This window comes from Triticum dicoccoides, chromosome 6A (assembly GCF_002162155.2).
Source record: "Triticum dicoccoides isolate Atlit2015 ecotype Zavitan chromosome 6A, WEW_v2.0, whole genome shotgun sequence".
NCBI classification, from domain to species: Eukaryota; Viridiplantae; Streptophyta; class Magnoliopsida; order Poales; family Poaceae; genus Triticum; species Triticum dicoccoides.
Genome location: NC_041390.1, coordinates 330,556,915 through 330,580,723, shown reverse-complemented (window position 1 = coordinate 330,580,723; position 23,809 = coordinate 330,556,915). Strand labels below are relative to the sequence as shown.

General features: G+C 49.3%; 2 protein-coding genes across 4 annotated transcripts; both read left to right on the top strand.

Annotated features, from left to right (window-relative positions):
• The first annotated feature begins 9,284 nt into the window (after window positions 1–9,284).
• LOC119316865 (glycerophosphodiester phosphodiesterase GDPDL4-like) lies at window positions 9,285–14,300 on the top strand. The gene is made up of 9 exons (XM_037591251.1): window positions 9,285–9,641; window positions 10,430–10,717; window positions 10,835–10,944; window positions 11,028–11,526; window positions 11,764–11,802; window positions 11,888–12,175; window positions 12,951–13,090; window positions 13,242–13,740; window positions 13,821–14,300. The coding sequence occupies exons 1-9, from the start codon at window positions 9,530–9,532 to the stop codon at window positions 14,090–14,092; spliced, it is 2,247 nt and encodes a 748-aa protein (XP_037447148.1). The 5' UTR covers window positions 9,285–9,529; the 3' UTR covers window positions 14,093–14,300.
• Window positions 14,301–14,373: 73 nt separating this feature from the next.
• On the top strand, window positions 14,374–16,855 carry LOC119316866. Of its 3 annotated transcripts, none has more exons than XR_005153378.1 (5): window positions 14,374–14,695; window positions 14,772–14,871; window positions 14,992–15,347; window positions 15,645–15,862; window positions 16,438–16,855. XR_005153378.1 is itself a non-coding variant. In XM_037591253.1 (5 exons), exons 1-4 carry the CDS (start codon window positions 14,426–14,428, stop codon window positions 15,328–15,330), a joined length of 597 nt encoding a protein of 198 aa, XP_037447150.1. In that variant the 5' UTR covers window positions 14,374–14,425; the 3' UTR covers window positions 15,331–15,347; window positions 15,645–16,855. The 3 variants fall into 3 exon arrangements, 2 of the variants coding, with proteins under 2 accessions (XP_037447150.1, XP_037447149.1); XM_037591253.1 differs by having other exon boundaries at window positions 14,992–15,150; window positions 15,263–15,347; window positions 15,645–16,855; XM_037591252.1 differs by having other exon boundaries at window positions 15,645–16,855.
• Window positions 16,856–23,809: the final 6,954 nt, after the last annotated feature.

Genomic DNA, 23,809 nt, shown 5'->3' with positions numbered 1-23,809 from the left:
TACCAAACACACTGCACCTCCGAGTTCTGCACACGTTCAACTCGATGACGTCTCGTGAGCTCCGATCCAGCAAAGCTTCACAGGAGATTTTCGTCAGCACGACGGCGTGGTGACGGTGATGATGATGCTACCGACACAGGGCTTCGCCTAAGCACCGCTACGATATGATCGAGGTGGATTATGGTGGAGGGGGGCACCGCACACGGCTAATAGATCAATGATCAATTGTTGTGTCTCTGGAGTGCCCCCTGCCCCGTATATAAAGAAGCAAGGGGGAGGAGGCGGACGGCCAGGGAGAGGCGCGCCAAGAGGGGGAGTCCTACTCCCACTAGGAGTAGGACTCCTCCTTTTCCAAGTAGGAGTAGGAAAGGGGGAAGGAAAGGGAGAGGAGGAGAAGGAAAGAGGTGGCTGGCCCCCTTGCCCTAAACCAATTTGCTTTGGGCCTTGGGGGGGCACGCCCCACACTCCCCTTGCTGCCCTCTTTTTCCACTAAGGCCCATGTAGGCCCATTAAGCCCCCTGGGGGGTTCCGGTAACCCCCCGGTACTCCGGTATATGTCTGAAACCTTCTGGGACCTTTCCGGTGTCCTAACATAGTCGTCCAATATATCGATCATTACGTCTCGACCATTTTGAGACTCCTCGTCATGTTTGTGATCATATCCGGGACTCTGAACTACCTTCGATACATCAAAACAGAAAAACTCATAATACCGATCGTCATCGAACTTTAAGCGTGCGGACCCTACGGGTTCGAGAACTATGTAGACATGACCGAGACATGTCTCTGGTCAATAACCAATACCAGAACCTGGATGCTCATATTGGCTCCCACATATTCTACGAAGATCTTTATCGGTCAAACCGCATAACAACATACGTTGTTCCCTTTTTCATCGGTATGTTACTTGCCCGAGATTCGATCGTCTGTATCTCAATACCTAGTTCAATCTCGTTACCGGCAAGTCTCTTTACTCGCTCTGTAATACATCATCCCACTATTAACTCATTAGTTACAATGCTTGCAAGGCTTATTGTGATGTGCATTACCGAATGGGCCCAGAGATACCTCTTCGACAATTGGAGTGACAAATCCTAATCTCAAAATACGCCAACTCAACAAGTACCTTCGGAGACACCTGTAGAGCACCTTTATAATCACCCAGTTACGTTGTGATGTTTGGTAGCACACAAAGTGTTCCTCCGGTAAATGGGAGTTGCATAATCTCATAGTCATAGGAACATGTATAAGTCATGAAGAAAGCAATAGCAACATATTAAACGATCAAGTGCTAAGCTAACGTAATGGGTCAAGTCAATCACATCATTCTCTAATGATGTGATCCCGTTAATTAAATGACAACTCATGTCTATGGTTAGGAAACATAACCATCATTGATTCAACGAGCTAGTCAAGTAGAGGCATACTAGTGACAATCTGTTTGTCTATGTATTCACACATGTACTAAGTTTCTGGTTAATACAATTCTAGCATGAAGAATAAACATTTATCATGATATAAGGAAATAAATAATAAATTTATTATTGCCTCTAGGGCATATTTCCTTCATCCTTCTTATCCTCCAAATACTTGGGGCAGTTCTGCTTCCAGTGACCAGTCCCTTTGCAGTAGAAGCACTCAGTTTCAGACTTAGGTCCAGATTTGGGCTTCTTACCGGGAGTGGCAACTTGCTTGCCATTCTTCTTGAAGTTCCCCTTCCTTCCCTTGCCCTTTTTCTTGAAACTAGTGGTCTTGTTAACCATCAATACTTGATGCTCCTTCTTTATTTCTACCTCTGCAGCTTTTAGCATAGCGAAGAGCTCGGGAATTGTCTTCTCCATCCCTTGCATATTATAGTTCATCATGAAGCCTTTGTAGCTTGGTGGCAGTGATTGAAGAACTCTATCAATAACACTATCATCTGGAAGATTAACTCCCACCTGAGTCAAGTGATTAGCCTAACTCCACCGCACGACCCCATTTTGTCCGGCCCCGTCCGTTTGGGGTAAAACGGACAAACGAGGCGGCCCAGCGCGCGACGGCCCAGACCCATCTGGTCTGTTTTGTGTCCGGGCCGACCCATTTCGAGCACAAACTTGCGTCGGGTTTGGGTCGCGGCGGATAGCGAACGGACGATTCGAACGTCCGCGTTGGGGCCGCGTGGCAGGCGGCCACCTACCTCCCACCTGCCAACATAAATGTGCACGGGCGGGTGGCCCCACCTATCATCCGCACAGCGAAGGGTCACCATCCTTCTTAAATGGGAAGCCGTGGACCGGTCGTCGTCCACAGTTCCCACTCCAGCCCCTCTTTGCCCCCTCGAAACCCGACACCCTCGAAACCCTAGCCGCTCCCCGTCGTCGACCTCGCCGGTCGGCCGCAGCCATGGGCCTTTGGAAGCACGACCACAAGGGGAAGCATGACCGCGAGGTCGCTCCTCCTCGGGACGCCGATGCGGCTCCGTCAAGAAGAAGGAGCCCGCATCACCGCCGCGCACCTCCATTCGAGCCCCCGCGCCTGCCCCCTTCACTATCGCGCCTAGGGCCGCCGGCGAGCGCGACCGACGGTACCTGGCCATGCATGTGTGCTGGCGGTACTGGGAGACGAGGACACCGGTCCCGTGGAGCGACGTGCACCTCCCCAAAAACTAGCACCTCTCCGCGGACCAGGTCCCCATCCCGCCGGTGCCAGCGAGCGGTCGTGCCCGCACGATGAGATCGAGCGCCGCCGCCGCCTCCCCGACGACCTATTCGACGACGAGAGGTACGCCCCTGACTCCGTCCTGTGGGACACTTGGCTCCAGGACGAGCATGACGTGCGGCATGCGTCGTACTTTGCCGGCACGATGTCGGGGCCGCGGCGGCCACGTCGGGAGGTGCGCGGGCGTACGCGGGTGTGCGGCCTGACGCCCACGCCGTCGGCTTCCCCATCTCCGTCGCCACCTCCACCTCCTCGCATGACAGTGGAGGAGGAGGGCCAGCTCATGGCGCGTGTCATGGAGGACTCCATGCACACGCACGATGAGCGCCAATGGTCGGGCCTCGAGGAGACGATGGCCCTCTCTACGGCCGGCGATGTTGCTATCCCCGAGATGTAGATGGTGCCGAAGGAGGAGGGGACGAGGAGCCACCGATGGCCGATTTCCACCCGGGCCTGGTGGGCCAGGGGTGGAGATGGTCGTGCACGGCGGAGCAGATGGCGGTCGCCATGAGGGGCAACTAGTGCCCCATGCCGCCGCGGTCGCCGGAGAGCGACGCCTCGCCTCGGGAGGAGGTGGTGCAGGCACCGACCACCTTCCAGCCCACCGCCCCCGTGCACCGCAGACCGCCGACCCATCTCTGGACGCCGCCGGACTACGTCGACCTCTGCAGTGACGACGACAACACCGGCGGCCATTAAAGACGGCGACGGCGACGGCCAGGGCATGGACGGGCGGCAACAGCGCGCGGGCGGCATTTTTTTATTTTGTTTTATGTTAATTATGGAACTGGACCGTTTAAGTGCGGCATGAAACTAGGCAGTTTTGTGGTTGTGACTGTTATATATGTTTTAAGTTTTTTTAAGTGCGTTTATTTACTTTTTAGGCATTTTATTTAAGTTTTTTGTTTTTTAATCACGTCCATCCCGGACATGATTTGAGGTGCGGCCGCGCGCTGGGCGCACCCACGACCCAACGGACAAACGCGGACATGGGCGAACGCATCGCCGCCCCAAAGAGACAAAATCCGGCCAAACCGGACGTCCATTTGGGGTCGCACGGTGGAGTTGGCCTTATGATACCCAGACATTTTGAGTATGTGTTCACTGATGGAACTGTTCTCCTCCATCTTGCAGCTATAAAACTTGTTGGAGACTTCATATCTCTCAACTCGGGCATTTTCTTGAAATATTAACTTTAATTCCTAGAACATCTCATATGGTCGATGATGTTCGAAACATCTTTGAAGTCCCAATTCTAAGCCGTAAAGCATGGCACACTGAACTATCGAGTAGTCATCAACACACGAATGTCAGGTGTTCACAGCGTCTGTAGTTGTTGGAGGGGGTGGTACACCTAACGGTGCATCAAGGATATAATTCTTCTGTGCAACAATGAGGATAATCCTCAAGTTACTGACCCAGTCCGTGTAGTTGCTACCATCATCTTTCAACTTAGCTTTCTCAAGGAACGCATTAAAATTCAACAGAACAACAACACGAGCCATCTATCTACAATCAACATAGACAAGCAAAAAACTATCAGGTACTAAGTTCATGATAAATTAAGTTCAATTAATCATATTACTTAAGAACTCCCACATAGATAGACATCCCTCGAGTCATCTAAATGATTACATGATCCAAATCAACTAAACCATGTCCGATCATCATGTGAGATGGAGTAGTCATCAATGCTGAACATCTCTATGTTGATCATATCTACTATATGATTCACGTTCGAGGTTTCGGTCTCCAATGTTCTGAGGCCATGTCTGTACATGCTAGGCTCGTCAAGTTTAACCCGAGTATTCCGCATGTGCAAAACTGTCTTGCACCCGTTGTATGTGAACGTAGAGCCTATCACACCTGATCATCACGTGGTGTCTCAGCACGACAAACTGTTGCAACGGTGCATACTTAGGGAGAACACTTATACCTTGAAATTTTAGTGAGGGATCATCTTATAATGCTACCGTCGTACTAAGCAAAATAAGATGCATAAAAGATAAACATTACATGCAATCAAAATATGTGGCATGATATGGCCATCATCATCTTGTGCCTTTGATCTCCATCTCCTAAGCACCGTCATGATATCCATCGTCACCGTCTTGACACCTTGATCTCCATCGTAGCACCGTGGTCGTCTCGCCAACTATTGCTTATACAACTATTGCTAACGCATAGTGATAAAGTAGAGCAATTACATGGCGTTTGCGTTTCATACAATAAAGCGACAACCATAAGGCTCCTACGAGTTGTTGATAACTTCTACAAAACATGATCATCTCATACAATAACGTATATCACATCATGTCTTGCCCATATCACATCACAACATGCCCTGCAAAAACAAGTTAGACGTCCTCTACTTTGTTGTTGCAAGTTTTACGTGGCTGCCGCGGGTTTCTAGCAAGAACCGTTCTTACCTATGCATCAAAACCACAACGGTGTTTATCAAGTTTGATGTTTTAACCTTCAACAAGGACCGACTGCAGTCAAATTCGATTCAACTAAAGTAGGAGAAACAGACACCCGCCAGCCACTTTATGCAAAACTAGTTGCATGTCTGTCGGTGGAACCGATCTCATGAACGTGGTCATGTAAGGTTGGTCCGGACCGCTTCATCCAACAATACTGCCGAATCAAAATAAGACATTCGTGGTAAGCAGTATGACGATCACCGCCCACAACACTTTGTGTTCTACTCGTGCATATCATCTACGCATAGACCTGGCTCTTGATGCCACTGTTGGGAAACGTAGCATGCAATTTCAAAAAATTTCCTACGCTCACACAAGATCTATGTAGGAGATTCATAGCAATGAGAGGGGGAGAGCGTGTCTACGTACCCTCGTAGACCGAAAGCGGAAGCATTTGACAACACGGTTGATGTAGTCGAACTTCTTCTTGTTCCGACCGATCAAGCACTGGACGTACGGGACCTGCAAGTTCTACACACGTTTAGCTCGATGACGTTCCTTGAACTCTTGATCCAGCAAAGTGTCGAGGGAGAGTTCTGTCAGCACAACGGCGTTGTGACGGTGATGGTGAAGTGATCCGCGCAGGGCTTCGCCTAAGCACTATGAAGATATGACCAGAGGTGTAATCTATGGAGGGAGGCGCCGCACACGGCTAACAGATGTTGTTGTGTGTACTAGGCGCCTCCCCCCTCATATATATATATATATATATATAGGTGGGAGGGAGAGGGAGCAGCCAAGGGGGCGCCCAAGTAGGAGGAATCCTACTTGGCGCCCTAGTGCAATTCGCCCCTCCTCCTTACCATAACTTCCGGGGGGAAGGAAGGAGGAGGGAGGAGGGAAGGAAGGGGGAGGCCGAATCCCCCCTTCCTTTCTCTCTCTCCCTCTTTCCTTCCCCTCCAGGTTCGGCCTATATGGGGGCGCAACAGCCCATGCTGGCTGCTGCATTTCCCCTCTTGGCCCATTACGCCCATATCTTTGTCAGGGGGTGCCCGGAACTCCTTTCCGGTGACCCGATATGTACCCGGTACCCTCGGAACATTTCCGATGTCCGAATACCATCGTCCTATATATCAGTCTTTACCTCTCGACCATTTCGAGACTCCTCGTCATGTCTGCGATCTCATCCGGGACTCCGAATAACATTCAGTCACCAAATCACATAAATCATATAACACTAAATCGTCATCGAACATTAAGCGTGCAGACCCTACGGGTTCGAGAACTGTGTAGACATGACCGAGACACCTCTCCAGTCAATAACCAACAACGGAACCTGGATTCTCATATTGGTTCCCACATATTCTACGAAGATCTTTATCGGTCGTACTGTAATGACAACATAAGTTATTCCCTTTGTCATCGGTATGTTACTTGCTCGAGATTCGATCATCGGTATCTTCATACCTAGTTCAATATCGTTACCGGCAAGTCTCTTTACTCATTCTGTAATACATCATCTCATAACTAACTCATTAGCCACATTGCTTGCAAGGCTTATTATGATGTGCATTACCGAGAGGGCCCAGAGATACCTCCGATATTCGGAGTGAAAAATCCTAATCTTGATCTATGCCAACCCAACAAACACCTTCGGAGATACCTGTAGAGCATCTTTATAGTCACCAAATACGTTGTGATGTTTGATAGCACACAAGATATTCCTCCGGTATTCGGGAGCTGCATAATCTCATAGTCGAAGGAATATGTATTTGACATGAAGAAAGCAATAGCTATAAAACTGAACGATCAACATGCTAAGCTAACGGATGGGTCTTGTCCATCACATCATTCTCCTAATGATGTGATCTCGTTATCAAATGACAACACATGTCTATGGTTAGGAAACTTAACCAGCTTTGATTAACAAGTTAGTCTAGTAGAGGCTTGCTAGGGACACGGTGTTTTGTCTATGTATCCACACATGTATCAAGTTTCCGGTTAATACAATTCTAGCATGAATAATAAACATTTATCATGATATAAGGAAATATAAAATAGCAACTTTATTATTGCCTCTAGAGCATATTCCTTCATGGGCTTGCGGTATATCACAGTGCAACTTGCAATGGTTAGTTTTTGGGCTGGGATGTGCATGACCTTAATTTGTTGGGTTGGGATAATATCTCCAATTTAATTAAAAAAATTGGGTTGATCGGGTGCCAGGGGTACAAACCCCAATTTCCCAAATAAAATTCAGGTTTCTAGAGTTACCACCCAAACAGGCTCTCATGTTTTTCGGGTTTGGGTAGTGCGGGTTTGGATTCAGGTAATTGAGGTTTGAGCTTCGCGTATCGGGTTTTATGCCCAGCCAGGAGCACCGCCGCATGTTGTTCCAACGTGACGGATGTGTCCGGGCGTCCCAATATCCGCCCCACATATGGGCCGGGTATGGGGGTTGCCGGTCAGTCCAGACATTTGGGTTGCCTTTGGGGCTGCCGATTGGGTGTTTGTTTCTTCTATTCGGGCATTGCCAGGCAGGTCACCCAGGCATTTGAGGCGGATATGGGTTGCCCAGTTGTAGATGCCCTTAGGTATATAGGTTGCTGTACACGACAAATTTTTGGCGTGGCCACACTTTTAGAGTATTTAGCAAAAAGCCACTCCCCATATCTGCCCAGATTACAGGTTTGTGCCCCCCTCGGATTTACCACTTTTAATCGATGGTAAAAGAACTACCATATTTGCTCTATTTTTGCAACAAACTACCACTTCGCAACATCTTTTCTCAAAACTAATAGTGATTATGAGAGAAATAGTCCACCAGTCAGGTCCATGTGGCAATGAAAGTCAACACCGTTTGTCTGACCGATACGCTAGACATTATGATATGTGGGTCCCACATGTCAGTTCTATCTTCTTCCTTAAAATTCCCCATGGAGGCCTCCCGCCAAAGCTAATCCGCCGTCCTGCCTCACTCCCACTGTCCCTCCGCCACCGGCTTTAAGGGCCTTGCCAGGCTGCCCGGTGGCCACGCTCAGCCGCCACCCAGCATATGTCGGTGTCAACAACTGCGGAGCCCACGGTCATGAGGAGCATGGCGTATCGGTCGGCAAACATGAGCGACCATGGCGGAGGTTGGTAGGTCGGAGCACATGTGGAATAGGCGACGGGGCTAGTGACCGTGGCGGCCAACAAGGATCGCGTGACGACGGCGGCCTCGACACAACGCGACGACAACCAGTGGAGCTTGTGCGACGGTCATGGCGCTGCACGGGGGGTTAGTCTTCTTCTGCTCCTGAGCTCAAATGAGCCCGGGATGAACAGTAAAATCCCCCAAAAAAATCCTCATTTTTTTGGCAAACTTTAAAAAATATTTTGTGTGCTTGACAAATTTTAGCACTAATAACATTCGTGAAAGTCATGGAAAGAACCAGCACTCCAAAATGCTTTGTCATGGCAATAAAATGAAATAAAACCATAACTCTAAAATGTAAAAAAATTGCATTACAGAAGCATCAATTTTTTTTTCATGACTTCCACGAATGTTATTTGAAGATAATTTTTTCAAGAACACAAAAACATTTGTCAAAATTTATCACAAAATAATTTCAGAGTTCTTTTGATTTCTTTTACTATTTTTCGATTTTACTATTCATTAGTGAGTATTTGAGTTCGGAAGCAGATACTCCGCGTAACGTAACCCGTAACGCAGGGTTCGCGACCATGGCCGGCGCCTGCGCCCACCTCCCAGTAAGGATCTAGTACACTGGCGGCCGGCAGCCGCCGACGAGCAACTCGTGCTCCGGCACACATACAAGATGATTGAGGAAATGTTCCACAGATAAAATGTTTTGATGGGAAGAGAGTTGCAGGTCAATTCTTTTTTGAAAGTTGAAGGTCAATTTAACAGTCGGAGTTGACTTTTGTACCACTCCAGCCCTGATCAGTTATTAGCAGCACGTGGTAGTTTTATGGAAAAAATATGATAAAAGTGGTAGGCTTTTTTTTATCACCAGTTAAAAGTGGTCGTTGCGGTAGTTTTTTTTTGGTGCTAAATACTCATGTTTTTTCATATCTGTTGGAGGTGGTGTAGGAAGGGGATCACACTTTTTTTACCACCTTCGCCCCCGATGCCACCTTCTCCTGTTGGCCTCATCCCACAGCTCAGCAGCAGCCCAGCCCCTCCTCCGTCTCCATTTCTTTTGTCCTCTCTCTCTCTCTCTCTCTCTCTCTCTCTCTCGGTGTTAAAACGCGGCCGCCGTACGCGCATTGCCTCCTTCCTTCCGAGCAGTCGCTGGCTCGCTTCGATTCTTCTCCTTCTCTCCTCTTGCCGGGGCGTTCTTGGAGGGGGACTGTAGCTAGCCTAGCAGTGTTCTTGGAGCTGCTGCCGGTGGAGGTCTGCAATGGGGAGGAGCGGCCATGCCTGCTCCGTTCTTGGATCGCTGCTGCTGCTGCTGCTGCTGCTGCCGGGCCCAGCCGCTGCGCAGAAGGGCTCGGCCTGGAAGACGCTGAGTGGTATACAAGCTGCACTTGCCTGTGTTCCCCGTTTGTTTGCTTAGTCTGTGCGTCTGCGATCTGATTCTGATCTGGGTTGACTTTTTCTGCGATTCTTAGTTCATAAGCTCGCATCTTGCTTGCGATTTTTGATTCGGCTTCGATGTATGGGTTGGATCTTTAGGATTAAGACGGGGCGACTGCCCGGTCTTGCTCAACCTTCTGCTGTTTCTTCAAGAGCATGGCCTTGCCGAAAGTTTCAGGGCTCGAGATTTCTGATTGGAAGCTTGGGGGCCGGCCATGATGCCTCCTTTTAAATTATTTGCATATAATATGAAATTTTGGCACAGCCGTGGGCGGTAGGGTAGCCTCTTCTGCCGAATGCCATTTGGTTAGGATACGACAGCAACATCTTTGTGACTAATTCAGATGACGTAGTCAACGCTTCTTACCGCGTGAATGTTCATCGGCTGTTCTTGGGTTAGGTTAGATCACTAGCTGCTGGCGTTTACTGTTCATCGACTGCTTATGGAGCAGGGGATTGTTTGCCCAGTTCGGTAGATGTCAATTTCAAGGATTGATTTCCTTCTTGATGCATCAATTACAGTGGTCGATCATTTAATTGGCCATGCATGTAAAAATACAGTAGATTTATACCACCACCCTGGTATAGTTTTTTTACGGAGTTTCTGCTGTGGCAATACATTTATGAAGTATTAGTCGGACAAAAAGTTACATCTATGAAGCTATGATCCATCCATTGTTCCTCCTGGCTGTTCTCAAGCCTAACACTCACCTCATTGTTTCAGGCGATGCTCCAGCAGTCATAGCTAAGGGTGGTTTCTCGGGCCTATTTCCTGACTCCAGTGACCCTGCTTATTTGTTTGCTGCCAGCAATCAGGATTCAGCCCAGTGGTGCGATGTTCGGTTAACCAAGGATGGCGTTGGCATCTGCCTTCCAGACATAAAAATGGATAACTGCACAACCATACCCGATCTTTTCCCAAAGGGAAAGAAGACCTACCGTGTCAACGGTGTGTCCATGACGGGGTGGTTCTCTGTGGACTATAACAGCATTGACCTGACCAATGTAACTTGTAAGTGCAAATGCAGCTTGCAGTTCTAATGTTTTGAGCATCTTCATTGCATCTTTCTCTTGCTTGATTAGCATTGTTGCCTTTCCTTGTCTAACCCAAACTTACTATTTGTTACAGTGCTGCGAGCAATCTTGTCTCGTACAAATAGGTTTGATGGAAGCTTCACGCTAGTTCAAGTTGAAGTTGCACTGTCGCAATATAAGGCCCCTGCTTGGTTGAATGTTCAGGTACATCAAACTTTGATTACTTTCAGTGCACTACAATTGAAGTGATCTTCTCTTATAGTCTGTCTTGTTTGTGCAAAACTCAGCATGACAGTTTCTACAGCCAGTTTAATCTGAGCATGAGAAGCTATATCCTGTCTATGTCAAAGCAATACACGGTTGACTACATCTCATCCCCTGAAGTGAGTTTCCTCAAAAGTCTAGTTGGAAGAGTTGGCAGGAAGACAAAGCTTGTGTTCCGTTTTCTTGATGAAGGCCTTGTCGAGCCATCTACAAATCAGACATATGGCTCAATGCTGAAAAATCTATCATCCATCAAGACTTTTGCTTCTGGAATACTTGTTCCCAAACACTATATCTGGCCTGTTACGGCAGATAATTATCTGCAACCCTCTACTTCAGTCGTGGATGATGCTCATAAGGCAGGCTTAGAAATTTATGCTGCTGATTTTGCCAACGACTTTGCACTCAGCTACAACTACAGCTATGATCCGTTAGCAGAATATCTTCGCTTCATCGACAATGGTGCCTTCTGTGTTGATGGTCTCTTGACTGATTTCCCTATCACTCCGTTAGAGGCCATCGGTGAGTCCACATTATATGATCTCTTCACAATGCTATAAATGTTCCTTCAAGAAGCTCACACACCCAAGCGGCCACTTTGTCAGGACAATCTTTCATCTTTTATTGACTCTGTTCTAATCATGAAATAATCCACTTTCAACTTTTGGTATTTGTATATTTGAACAAGTTGGAATATTAGTTTGGATCATGGCTTGTCTGATCTTGACTATTGATTTGTTCTATGTTTTGTTGCTGCAGGCTGCTTCAGTAACCTGAACAACACCAAGGCAGATCATGGTATGCCTCCTTCCTTTCTTTATCCATTCTTAACTCCTCAATTTAGTACTGTTATTGACCTCCGGATTTCACATTTACATTGCAGGGGCACCTCTAGTTATCTCCCACAATGGTGCTAGTGGTGACTACCCTGACTGCACTGACCTAGCTTATCAAAAGGCAGTTGTTGATGGTGCAGATGTCATTGACTGTGACGTTCAAGTGACAAAAGATGGCATACCAATATGCATGAGTTCCATTGACCTAATGGATGTCACTACTGTTGCATCCTCACAATTTGCTTCTCAAGCGGGTGTCATAAGTGACATTAAGGCTGTTGCTGGAGTCTATACCTTCAACCTCACTTGGGAGGACATTGCCAACAACCTGAAGCGTAAGTCAGTCTGAACTCTATTAGTAAATCTGATTGCAGTATTTTTCTCTCTTGAGAAAACGCAAGAGGCAAGAGCCTTGCGCATCATTTCATTGCAAGGGAGGCTGGGAATGGGAGGGAACTGAGAAATGAAAAAACACAACACATGCAAAATTAGTGGACATCCCAGGACTTTGGTTTTTTTTTTCGAAAAGGGGTTTACCCCAGCCTCTGCATCAGAACGATGCATACGGCTCATATTATTAAAAGCATAATCCAGTAGCAAAGTCGCCAAGTATCGAGGTGCGAAAATAAACAAAAGGCTCGAAAGAGCTACAGCCCAAAACCACAACCGGCTGGCAAACACAATAGGAGCACTACATGCCTATCCTATTACATGACCGCCATCCAAACCGGTTGAAAATATCCCGCGCTACCATCTCCCATCGGGTAGACGCAGTAACCAAACGCTCCCTGGCCTCCGTCGGAGTGAGTAGCGACCACATACGGATGAACGCCGTGGCCCTGAAGATAACCTGCAAAAAGTGGTAATAGCCGTATTCCTTTGCAGATAAGAAACAGTTTATTAGACAGTAAGTTATGTGTGTAATTCCGTTTCCTTCCATTAACTAAAAACAATAGTAAGTTATGCACGATCATGCCATGCCATGCCATTTCATTGTTGTACAAAACGAAACAAAAAATCAATCGTCTGGTGAAGAATTGATTGTCCATCTATGGAGTTACTTGCACTCGTGGATCACTTACTCGAATACTGACATTTCCGTGTTCACAGCTATGATATCAAACCCATTTGGCCAGATTAGCCTATCAAGAAATCCCAGAAACAGGAACGCCGGAAAATTCATGAGATTATCAGACTTCTTGGCTTTTGCAAAAGGAGAAGATTTGTCAGGAATCATGATTACTGTGGAGGTAAGCATGCATTTAAATATGCTGCAAACCCATAATTGTGTGATGTACTCTTCCCATTTCCTGCATCTCTCGTTGAGTCGGCTAGCAAAAAGATGGTTGTTAGTTGGAAAAAATGATACTAATACTGAGCGATTGATTGGATTTTTTGCAGCATGCTTCATTCATGGCAGAGAAACTTGGGTTTGGTGTGGTAGATGCAGTGATCAAAGCTGTCGATGATTCCGGTTACAGCAAACAGACCGCCAAGAAAGTGATGATCCAGTCAACAAACAGCTCAACTCTGGTGAAGTTCAAGCAGCTGGCCAAGTATAACCTTGTGTACAAGATCGACGAAGTCGTGAAAGACGCCGCGCCTTCCTCCCTCGCAGACATCAAAAAGTTTGCGGATGCTGTTTCTGTCAGCACCAAGTCCGTTTACCCAGAGTCGAGCAATTTCCTGATAAACCAGACGAACCCTCTCGTCAAGTCCCTGCAGTCTGCTGGTCTTCCAGTCTATGTGTATCTGCTGAGGAACGAGTTCTTTTCTCAACCGTACGACTTCTTCTCAGACGCCATGTCACAGATCAACGCCCTTGTGCACAAAGGGGGAGAGGGAGGCGGAGTGGATGGACTCATCACCGATTTCCCCGGGACGGCTCACAGATACAAATGTGCGTGCCCAACATTTTTCATCCAGTTCACCATGCATGTAGTGTTATCTTGTGAGTGAGTTCTTCTTGTGTTTGCGCAGTGAACTCGTGCAGGAACATGGGGGACAAGACGCCCTACTACATGCTGCCTCCCCAGCGCGGCGGCCTCCTTGGGGTCATACAGGATAAAGCAGCATTGCCACCAGCAATGGCCCCAGAGCCGGTGTTGACTGTCTCCGACGTGGCGGAGCCGCCCCTTCCTCCTGTGAGCAACACCACAGCTCCAGCGCCCTCCCACGCCGCCGTCGATGTCTCCGTCTCGATCCCGATCACTGTGGCGGTGCTAGTGCTATGCGCTTCTCTGCTTATCTGAGGACCACTAAGTCATTCTTTTAATGCCACCCGTTCTATTCTATGTAGCGAGCGATTCGTTTTTCCTTTTGCTTTGGGTCTCATTTGGGGTGGTGGATGTTGAGGTTAAATGATGATTCATGCCTGGATGGTGGCACTTACTTATGTCCCTAGTTAAAACAACATTCTGGTAAATACCACTCTATGATTGTTAAAGAGGAGAAGTGATGCATTCAGCTCCCAAGAGTCTAGAGTTGCGGTCCCAGACCAGATTTTGATGTGGGAACTCAGAGAGAGTACCAGATCGGACGGCCGTCAGATTGACATCTGACGGCGAGATGCTCTTATTGCGCCTATGGCCGCCGGTTGCTTGTGTCGCCACGGCCACAGCCGTTTTGGTTTGTCTCCAATGATCCAATCTCGAATGTCGTCTGCCTCTACGCCCACGCCCACGGCCGTGGCGCGGCCGGCCGGGAGGTACGCCGTGTACGTCGCGGCCGTGCCGCTGAGGGGCCCTCAGGGTCCGGCCCAGGCCCTGATGTCTTCGGCCTACTCGCTGGGTCTGTGGGACCTTCAGCACTTCATGGTGCTCCTCCGGCCCGACCCTGCCCGAACCCGAACCCAGGTGAGGGAAGGAAATCCATCCGTCCTTTTCGACTCCGCAAGATGTTCAGAGGGCGTTTGGCTTGGCTGGCTTGCAGGTGCAGGAGCCGGAGCCGTCGTTGGTGTTCGATTTCCAGCCTCTCGACCCGGAGGATGCTCTCGCCGCCTTCTCCGTGCTCTCGCGGAGCAAAATACCGGGTAGCTAAGCCGCCGGCGTCGGCCTCTCTGCCTGCTTGCTTGGAATTTTCTTTTTCTTTGCCAAGAAACGGAAGCAGAATTCTTTAGTGATTCATCTTGTCTGCGACGACGGGCGGACAGGGGTGGTTCGGAGGAGAACGCTGCGGCGGATCCCTGACAGGAGGAGCTGGTTCGTCGGCCTCAGCGACGGCGGCGCCGCCGACGCCGCCGAGAGGTTCAGCGAGCGATGGCCGACCGACCTGGTCGTCGGGAACCACGACTGCCGAGACTACACCAACGGTTGGCAGCCACAATTGCCGCTTTACTTACACAACATTGCTGCCATCTCTTCTTTTCATCATCTCAATCTTTTCTTTCTCTGTGTGTGTGCGCGCATGATCTCCTTCGCAAGGGCTGGTGGAAGTCTTGACAGGACAAAAACGCGTCCTCGACTCGCTGAGATCAGCAGGCCGCCAATGAGGCCGCGCCATCATGGGGTGGGCCGGACTGCTTTCTTCTACCTTTCCTTCTTTCTGTTGCACTAGCGTTGTTTACTGAATCTTGCTCCAGACATCGTCTCGAAATATTCGTCATGTATTAGTAATTTTTATTATGTATACATATGCGTCAATGGTGCCATATGGTTGAAAGAGACAGGCTTGGATGATTAGGTTAGGTTGATTCACTCTTCTGTTGCTTGTCCGACGGAGCTCATCATGGTTCTTGTGTTACTGTTTTCCAGAGATAAGTTGCAATTTCTTTAAGGAGAAATAAGTTGCCGTTTCACTTTGCAGATATATGAGGATTCCGACTGCTCACGCTCATCTGTGAATTCTTCTAATCCTAGACCAAGAAAACGTACTGCCTGCAACTACTAATGAAACGCATCAGCCTTCTCGGACAAAGGTGTGGCATAAATAAGAAATGCACTTTGAGGAATTCCTCGGCTGGAGCTTGAAGCAAAAGTAGAAAAACTAATCAATGTAACCAGGTGCTGGTTGCTGAGTATCTGGTAATTTGCTGTCAGTAGTTCTTTTACACATATTAATTTGCTATCAGTAGTAATTGAAGCAAAATGTTTACTAACAAAATGGAGGAAGCAATATCCAGTAGCACTTGGATTATATCATATGGCTTCAGCAAACAAACACAAATTTCTTCTGGATTCTGTTTTCGAAATGTGTTCCTAAATGAGAGACGTTTTTGCAGTTTCAATTGAACTGATTTAAGCTGCAAAAACGGCTTACATTTAGAAACACAGGGTGCAATTTCTTATATTCTTCTCCATTAGAAGTGGCAACTATACAACATCACCCACGACAATGAAAGCTCAAGCTTTTTGTGCATCTACCTGCTGACCCTAAGACCCAATGCCTTCCAAACAATGGCAAGTTGGTGTCTCAGGACATGATGAGCAAGTGCCATCGTTGGCTGTCCACCATTGGGCTCTGGCCCCACCTTCAGTTTCAAGAAACAACTAGTAGCACTGAAATGCTGATTGGCGTTTGCCGACTAGTTTGGACATGATGACAGAGACAAAAGGAATGTATCTGGGGGCTGACTATCTCCATTCTTCTTTCTCTCAAGTCTGACAACAGGAGGCTTATCGAGATCTCGTCAAATCGGAGGTCACAACTCACCAACCTAACAAGACAAGGTGATCTGCTGGGACATTTCATCCATGATGGATGGATGGATGGATGTGCGGTGCCCCTACCTACCCTGGGACTGCACCTTATCAACAAGGTAGCAACTCAAGCCCTGCGCAGGCAATCGATTAGCGTTGTGCCTGCCTACAACAGTGGAGGCAGACCCCAGTGTGTAATTAGCTGGCCACCCAAATACCGAAACCTAATCTGCACCGTGCTTTTACTTTCTGTCTGTAGCCAGCTGCAGAATTCCAGCATCTTTTCGGTAATCTTTCAGCTGCACAATCTAATTAAGCTAGCGCTACTTTGACTTGTGCTTGAATATAGATTAATCATGGTTGTGCAGTATTAATTCATCCTAATGTACTTATGTGCTCATTTTTTGTTTGCTTGGAGAAGACATGCTGACCATCCATTTTGTTTTGTATAAATGATTTCCATATCTCCTCGTCCTCCTAGTATTATACTTTCTCCGTTCAGAATTACTTATCGCGGAAATGAATGTATCTGGACTAAAATACGTCTAGATACATTTATTTTTGCGACAAGTAATTCCAGACGGAGGAAGTACTACTCAAGAACATCTCCATCTATACCTCTAGAGCCTAGAAACTACTCATGACTAGCTTAGCCACTTGTGAAAACACAACCACTAAGCTAGGAGATTCAGACAAGCTCTTTTCAGTGTCATATTTAGATTCGCATCGCGTGGAAATTTGACGAAACACGCTATTACGGTCATTGTCGCGTATCCGAAGCGGGGTTGTTGGCAGGTTGTCGTGAAGTGGCACGATATTGGATATCTGGATACCACTATGCATACATGATCCTCACCTTCACTGGCCATCATGATCATGGTCACAGGCCATATATGCAGGCTGGGATCTCAAGTATCAGCCCTGAGGCCCGAATTTGATCCCGTATAACTGAAATCCTGCTTTTTGTCACACCCACTCATTTCTCTCCATGGTCAGCTCTTTGTACCATGATTGTGATGTCACAATGGCTTTCTAAATGTACGGACACCACAGCGTGCCTCTTAAACGTCGTGTGGTCAGGTGTCATTTGCGCCTACTACATGCTCAAGCGCTTGCTAGTGGTTATGTTCAGTGAGGAAGAGGTGGCCTGCCAAGGTCTGTGATTGTTTCGATCCGATCAGTGGGCAGTAGCCACCTGAAGCCTTGTGTTGCTGTGCTGAATTCACCAGCCCGGTGTACATCAAATTTAGAGTTAACCGAATTTAGCCTTTCAGAACTAGAGATTCGCTGCAGTGGTTCCCCATAAAGAGTTGGTCATACAACTGGTCTGACTCTGACAGAACAACGCGAGTCTTGTTTGAGTTGTGTCGAATATAGTGTACAAGGTAGGTTATAGTTGGATTTGTAGTTGTATTGTGTTTAGATAGGATATGGAGTCGTGTTCAAGTAGGACACTTGTATCCTAGGCCTCTCATATATAGCGGGGCTAGACACACGATGTAACTTATGCCAACATAATAGCACCCGAACGCAGGGGAAGCCGGCGGCATGTGCCGGTGTTCAGGACGACCGGGTGCGGTATTGTGACGGTGTCACGGGGAGGAGCGCCCGTAGTCAGGCCCCGGGGATGTAGTCATATCGGTGTCGTGCCTCGTGTGATTGCTTGGTCCTCGAATGATCAATGGCATGCCTCGGACTTATTCTAACAAGTGGTATCATAAGCAAGGTTCAAAAGAGGTCACGGTTGTTGTTGATCTGGAGTGTAAGACAATAGGCTTTGGGGGGAACCGGCACAACCCACTAGGGGTGGCCTATCACATATATATATATAATGAGGTGGTATACAACGTTACAATATACACATGTAAATACAGTCTAACACCTCCCTCAATCTTAGCCACTTTCTAATGAATCTAGAAGGGTAAGATTGCGCCTGCAAGTCTCAAACTGTGGCAAAGGCAATGGCTTGGTGAAGATGTCAGCAAGTTGATCCTTGGAAGAAATAAACTTGATCTGTAGTTGCTTCTGAGAGACACGTTCACGCACAAAGTGATAGTCAACTTCAACGTGTTTCGTTCGGGCATGGAATACCGGATTTGCAGAAAGGTATGTAGCACCGATGTTATCACACCAAAGAACAGGAGGCTGTGATTGGGGTATACTTAACTCCTGAAGCAAGGACTGTACCCAGATGATCTCTGATGTGGCATTGGCCACAGCCTTATACTCAGCCTCAGTACTGCTACGCGAGACAGTAGCCTGTTTCCGAGCACTCTAGGCAATCAGGTTAGAGCCAAAGAAGACAGCATAACCCCCCGTGGATCGCCTGTCATCCGGATTGCCAGCCCAGTCTGCATCAGAATATGCTGAAAGACAACCAGAGTCAGACGGCCGAATATGCAAACCATGAGCCACCGTGAAACGAATATAGCGCAAAATCCGCTTAACAGCAGACCAATGAGTGTCACGGGGTGACTGCAGATACTGGCAGACTCGGTTAACAACATAGGAAATGTCTGGTCGCGTGATCGTCAAGTACTGGAGCCCACCAACAATACTCCTGTACTCTGTCGCATCAGAAGAAGAAAGAAGCACACCATCAACAGCATTGAGCTTATCAGTGGTAGACATGGGTGTAGTCGTCGGTTTGCACTTAAGCATCCCAGCTCGCTGCAACAAATCCAGAGAGTACTTCTTCTGCGTCATAACAAGGCCAGCAGCACGAGAAGTAACCTCCACACCAAGAAAGTAATGAAGCTTCCCAAGGTCCTTGACCGCAAAATCAACACCAAGTGAGCGAACAAGCGCAGTAGCAGCCGACTGAGAGGAGCTGACCAAAATGATATCATCTACATAGACCAACAAGTACATAGTAACCTCAGGCCTTTGAAGAAGAAACAATGAGGAGTCAGCAGTTGATGATGCAAAACCATGAGCACGAAGAGCCATTGCAAGACGAGCATGCCAAGCACGAGGAGCCTGCTTCAGACCATAAATTGCCTTGGACAGACGACAGAGATGATCAGGGCGATCCGTATCAGAGAAACCCGGAGGCTGGCGCATGTAAACCTCCTCCGCCAAGACACCATGAAGAAAAGCATTTTGAACATCAAGCTGACGAAGAAACCAACCTCGAGTAACAGCCAGAGAGAGAAGAAGTCTGATGGTAGTAGGCTTGACCACTGGACTGAAGGTGTCTTCATAGTCAAGTCCAAAACGCTGTCGAAAACCACGAGCAACCAGACGAGCCTTATAGCGCTCAATGGACCCATCAGAATGCCTCTTCACTTTGAAAACCCATTTGGAATCAATGACATTTACCCGTGATTGTGGAGGAACAAGAGTCCATGTCTGATTGCGAAGAAGCGCTTGATACTCCTGCTCCATGGCCTCTCTCCAATGAGGAATGCACATAGCAGCTTGATATGTGCGTGGCTCAGAGGATGGATCTGCGAGAGCAGCAGACATGCACGCCGCTAACCAAGCAACTGTGCCATCGTGACGTTGCTTAGGCTGAAAAATGCCACTCCGACTGCGCGTATGTGGACGTAGAGCAGCAGCAGGAGCCGGCGGAGGCGAAGGTGACGGAGACATGACGGTCGCCGGAGATGCAGGAATCACTCTCAGGCGAGCTCGGGACAGACGACTCTGGGCTGCATGGCGAAGACTGGCCCGACGACAGGGGCTCAGAGGCCATGGGCGAACCGAGAGTGGGCGAGGCCAGCTCCGGTGACACCGGCCCAGACGGCCTTGGCGAGGCGAGAGCAGGCGAGGCCGACCCTAGTGAGAAGGGCCCAGACACCCTGGGCGAGGCAGGGGCGGGCGAGGCCAGGCCGGGTGATGACTGCCCTGACGCCCTGGGCGAGACGGGGACCGAGGAGGCCGGCCCAGTCGGCGGGGTTGCAGGGTGCGGCGATGGCGAAGGCAGCCCAGAAGCCAGAGGCGACCGGGCCAGGACGTCGATCGGCCGTGCATGAGCACGGAAACCGAGGCCATGCAGGGGCGCCATGTGCTCCTCATGCACAACAGAAGGTGCCGAGGATGAAGACAATGGCGACGAAGAGGAAGATGGCACTTCCAGAATCTCCAAACGAGCCCCACGACCAGTGCCTGCACCATGGTTAGGCAACAATAGAGGAGAATATGCAACATCATCAAATTGGTCAGAAGCAACAGAGGAGGAATGCATGACAGGTGGCTCGGTAGTGGACACAGGGAGTTTGGCAAAGGAAAAAACATGCTCATCAAACACAACATCCCGAGAGATGTAGACACGATTAGTGGGCACATGAAGACATTTGTATCCTTTATGAAGAGAGCTATAACCAAGAAAAACACACATCTTGGAACGAAACTCGAGTTTACGCTTGTTATATGGACGGAGATGGGGCCAGCAAGCACACCCAAACACCTTGAGAAAGGTGTAGTCCGGTTGTTCATTAAGGAGAACTTCAATGAGAGTCTTCATATTCAAAACACGAGTGGGAGTACGATTGATGAGAAAACATGCAGTGGTGAAAGCATCACTTCAAAAATGAAACGGAACAGATGCATGGGCCAAAAGAGTCAGACCAGCTTCAATAATGTGACGATGCTTACGTTCTACTGAACCATTCTGCTGATGTGTATGTGGACATGCTAAACGGTGAGTGATCCCAAGCGACTGAAAGAAGGAGTTGAGGTTACGATACTCGCCACCCTAGTCCGACTGAACATGAACAATTTTGTGTTTGAGAAGGCGTTCAACATGTTTTTGGAACTGAACAAAAATGTCAAACACATCAGATTTATGTTTGATAAGATAAAGCCAGGTAAAGCGGCTGTAAGCATCAACAAAACTGATATAGTAATTATGACCACTAACAGAAGTCTGAGCAGGACCCCATACATCTGAAAACACAAGTTCTAAAGGATGTTTCACCTCACGACTGGACTCCGAAAAAAGAAGTTGATGACTCTTCCCCTGCTGACAAGCATCACACGCTGCTACATCTTTATTACTAGACACACTAGGAAGCTCATGACGACGCAAAACATGCCGGACAATAGGTGTGGCCGGGTGACCAAGACGAGCATGCCACTGTGACGGAGATACCCGAACTCCACTGAACACGCGAGCGACGCCAGGATGCTCCAGACGATAGAGACCTTGGCAGAGCCGCCCACTAAGAAGAATGTCCCTCGTGCCCCGATCCTTAATAAAAAGATCAAAAGGATGAAATTCACAAAGCACATTATTATCACGAGTGAGTTTAGGAACTGAAAGAAGATTACGTGTCACAGATGGAACTCGAAGAACATTGCGAAGTTGAAGACTCCTATTGGCATGTCTAGTGAGAAGTGATGCTTGACCAATATGAGAGATGTGCATACCTGCTTCATTGACGGTGTGGATCTTGTCGGAGCCATGGTAGGGTTCACGAGTGTGAAGCTTCCCCATCTCACTGGTCAGGTGCTCTGTCGCCCCAGAGTCCATGTACCAGTGGGGATCAATGGAGTAGGACTGAGTGTGTCCCTGTGGCTTCTGCGGCGGCGGACGATCAGCCATGGCGACCTGACGAGCAAAGTTGCGTGTATCCTTCCCGTCATTGCCGAGACCAAGAAAACCCCGCTGGAAGCGCTTGTGACACTTCGAGGCCCAGTGCCCATCGCGACCACAAAGCTGGCACACACGTGGACCGCCAGCCCCTGGTAGCGTCGCAGTAGGAGGAGGGGCCAAGGCGGGTGGTGGTGACTGCCCCGAAGGAGCCCCGGATGAAGCAGAGGAGCGACCACCCTTGGTGGCGGCGTTTGCCGAGAGGGCGCCGTTGCCCCTGGAGCGGCGCGTCTCGACTCGTTGCTCAGTAAGCAGGAGGCGTGAAAAGACCTCGTGTGCTGGCATGGGCGTGGAATTGCCCCTCTCATTGATGATCTCGACTAGGGCGTCATACTCCTCATCAAGACCATTGACAATAAACAAGTTGAACTCGGAGTCGGTGAGGGGCTGTCCAATGGAGGCCAGCGTGTCGGCGAGACTCTTGACTTTGTTGTAGAACTCAGTGGCGGTGGAGTCAAGCTTCTGACACTCCCCAAGTTGGCGACGGAGCCCAGATACACGAGCCTGCGACTGTGCCGCAAACGAGCGCTCAAGAATAGTCCATGCCTCGTGGGACATCTTGGCGAAGACAACAAGCCCAGCAACGGCCGGAGAGAGCGACCCCTGGATGGAGGAGAGGTTCGCCTGATTCTGCCCTGTCCAGACACGGTGAGCCGGATTATAGACCGGACCGTGCACGCTGTCAACCAGCGCAGGAGGGCAAGGGAGAGAGCCGTCGACATAGCCAAGCAGATAGTGACTCCCAAGAAGCGGAAGAACCTGCGCGCGCCAGAAGATGTAGTTGTCCGACGACAACTTGATGGTGATGAGATGGCCGAAGTGAAACGGCGGCGGCGGCTGCGATCCCATCGAGGAGACTGGCTGAGGTGAGACCACCGTGGAGACAGTCAGAGGGGCAGCCGGCGCGGTGACAGAGGGCGCGATGGCCGCGGTTGACGCCGCGAAGCCTGCCAGCGCGACGTCCTCCGCCACCAGCGGCGCAGTGGCCGAGGGCGCGACAGCCGCGGTTGACGGGGCGGCGGCGGTGTGGGCCACAAGCGCCTGCCCGGGCGAAGTAGCAGCCGGCGGGAGCGCGAAGAGGGAGCCGACGCTCCGTGTCCCGATCGGCGCCTGAAGGGAGGTGGCATCCAGCGGCCTCGAGAGAAGTGCCGCGAGGAAGGCCGGCAGAAAACCGGTGGCGGTGGAGCCGGACGCAGCGGCGGACGTCATAGCAGTCGGGCGACGGCGACGGCGGGCGCGGCAGCGGCGGCGGTGGCGGCGGCGGCGGCGGCGGCGGTTTAGGGTTTTTAGGCGGAAGCGGACGTAACCTAGCGTGATACCATGTAAGACAATAGGCTTTGGTGGGAACCGGCACAACCCACTAGGGGTGGCCTATCACATATTATATATAATGAGGTGGTATACAACGTTACAATATACACATGTAAATATAGTCTAACATGAAGAAAGTATCGAGTTGAGATGCAGCCGGATGTGGTGTGGTTCTTGACAAGATTGAAAAGAAGCGATCGAAACGGCGCAGCAGATCGATGGAAGCGGCGTGCACACGCGGCTTGACGGCGATTGGGGCAGCAGGTGCGTGGCGGCGGCAGGGCTAGAGCATACACGACCCAATCAGCACGAGGCGATGGCCTCGTCCGGGTGCGGGTCCAAGTAGGCCGGCGGGGCAAAGCTCGGACGCGGCAAGTGCAAATCACGCTGCTGGAGTCCCCAGGCTAGACGCGTGCGAAGCGGAA